The sequence below is a fragment of the Pollachius pollachius genome (genome assembly GCF_949987615.1).
Source record: "Pollachius pollachius genome assembly, chromosome: 19".
NCBI classification, from domain to species: Eukaryota; Metazoa; Chordata; class Actinopteri; order Gadiformes; family Gadidae; genus Pollachius; species Pollachius pollachius.
This window is the reverse complement of record NC_136952.1, coordinates 3,257,199-3,259,698: the sequence shown is the minus strand read 5'-3', so window position 1 is coordinate 3,259,698 and position 2,500 is coordinate 3,257,199. Positions and strand designations below refer to the sequence as shown.

Genomic DNA, 2,500 nt, shown 5'->3' with positions numbered 1-2,500 from the left:
ACTGTAGAAAAAGACGAGATTGTATCTTTTCTTTAATCTCACTGAAAGGGGGTCTGGATGTTTTCAATACATTAGAGAGCAATCGGAGACCAATGATATCTTAAGCAGTCTGAATGAATGACTTGTGTGAGCTGCAGTGATGGAACCAGACTGAGGAGCATACTGCAGGTCTGGGTCATGTGCCTATAGCGAGTTGACTTGTATCCGGAAGGTCGCTAGTTCGATCCCCGGCTCCTCCTAGCTTAGTGTCGAGGTGTCCTTGAGCAAGGCAGATCACCCTGACTGCTCCTGATGAGCTGGCCGTCGCCTTGCGTGGCTGACGCCGCCGTCGGTGTGTGAATGTGTACATGAATCAGTGAATGTGAGGCAATATTGTAAAGCACTTTGAGTGGCCACTGGTTAGAAAAGCGCTGTATAAATGCAGTCCATTTACCATACACCCTTTACCGCAGGGTCAGGACTCGAACTTGGACCCACTGGTGTGAGCTGCAGTAACCAGACTGTAGACCAGACCGTAGGGTCAGGACTAATCTCTGGACCTCACCGGTGTGAGGTGTTCTAATAGTACCAGACTGTAGACCAGACCGTAGGGTCAGGACTAATCTCTGGACCTCACCGCTGTGAGGTGTTCTAATAGTACCAGACTGTAGACCAGACCGTAGGGTCAGGACTAATCTCTGGACCTCACCGCTGTGAGGTGTTCTAATAGTACCAGACTGTAGACCAGACCGTAGGGTCAGGACTAATCTCTGGACCTCACCGCTGTGAGGTGTTCTAATAGTACCAGACTGTAGACCAGACCGTAGGGTCAGGACTAATCTCTGGACCTCACCGCTGTGAGGTGTTCTAATAGTACCAGACTGTAGACCAGACCGTAGGGTCAGGACTAATCTCTGGACCTCACCGGTGTGAGGTGTTCTAATAGTACCAGACTGTAGACCAGACCGTAGGGTCAGGACTAATCTCTGGACCTACCGGAGCGGCTGGACTGTGGCTGCTTGGACAGGGGCAGCGGGACCTCGGTGAGGGGCAGGAAGTAGACCTCCGAGTCGCCATGGAAACCCGGGGACATGGGCATGTCCGCCTGGTACTCCTCGCCGTCCACATTCTTGAACTCCTGGAGCAGGCACACGCACACACGCAGACACGCAGACACGCAGACACGCACACACACAGACAAAAAAAATCCAATGTCAATATCATTCCCAGGTTTGTTCTTGACTCATTTTAAATCGGGCTGCAAACATCCACCCTTTTGATTACATTATGTTCACTCCGCACAATAACAAAACCATCACAAGTTAGCGAGGAAACCAGCGGCAGAATCCGCATCCAACGACATCCAGCCGTGCTACAGCTGGACAGATGGACAGGGCCGGGGAGGAGTGGCCCTCCCCGGCCTGATGCAAGAAGCGTAGCCCTGATAATGAAGAGCATTGTGGAGGGGCGCGGGGCTGCAGAGAGGCCCAGCAAGAGAGCGGATGTTGGGGATAAAGTTCTCTCTTCAGATGGGAGGGCTGGGGAGATGGGAATCCCTGGAGAACGCAAAAATGTGGCCTTCTGTAACACCCACTCAACATTGCACGATAGCACACACACACACACACACACATACGCACGCACATAAGCACACACACACACACATACGCACGCACACACACACACACACAACCACACGCACAGATCCAGATGTTCACAAGGCCTGGTGTGATCACTCTCAACATTTCTTGGACTCTGTTTTCCATCAAAGTGACCAGACCTCTCTCTCTGCCACACACACACACACACGCACGCATGCACGCACGCACGCACGCACACACACATGCACACACACACACACACAAAAACATGTACTCACACACACACCCGACACACACACACAAAGACACGGTTGTGCACACGCGCACACACACAAATGATTGCAAACTTACGAACATATGTTTGTGCACAGGCCAACACACACACACACACACACACACACACACACACGAACGACCCCCACATTCCGTACATTCTGCTGTGATTGGTCCAATGTACAGAACATAGAAGGTACATCTACAGGTCTACATCCGTTTTCTCTAATGGCTAACAGGCTAATGAAACACCCGCATATTCAAACAAAACGTTATCAATCATTGTATGCAATCACTATATTTATGCACATAATCTGTAAGACATTTAAATTAGGGTACATACATTAAACTTCATTTACATCGGTTAATGCAGTAATAAGCATTAACTCATTGTAAATTAACAGTTAACTAAGAGTCTAGTAATCTTTTACTAATGATACTCATGTTTGGTAATGGTGTTCATGTTAGCTAAGGCAATAGTGTTGCCCCAATCCTAACTCTAAGCCTAACCCCCAATGCTAATGCTATATTATAATGCTTGTTACTGAATTAACTATCATTGATTAATGGCTAATTAACCATGATACTACATATAACTGCACAAATTATATTACCTAACTCTAACTGTATGTTAAAAAAACAAAAAC

At 48.0% G+C, this 2,500-nt stretch overlaps 1 protein-coding gene across 1 annotated transcript in view; it reads right to left on the bottom strand.

Annotated features, from left to right (window-relative positions):
- The window catches only part of aatkb (apoptosis-associated tyrosine kinase b), a gene marked incomplete at its 5' end in the record, with an annotated part of 53,491 nt that overhangs the window by 18,570 nt on the left and 32,421 nt on the right, over positions 1–2,500 (bottom strand). Inside the window, one exon of the mRNA XM_079756771.1 lies at positions 976–1,117. Coding sequence (XP_079612897.1) covers positions 976–1,117 — 142 coding nt within the window. The remainder of the gene's footprint in view (positions 1–975; positions 1,118–2,500) is intronic.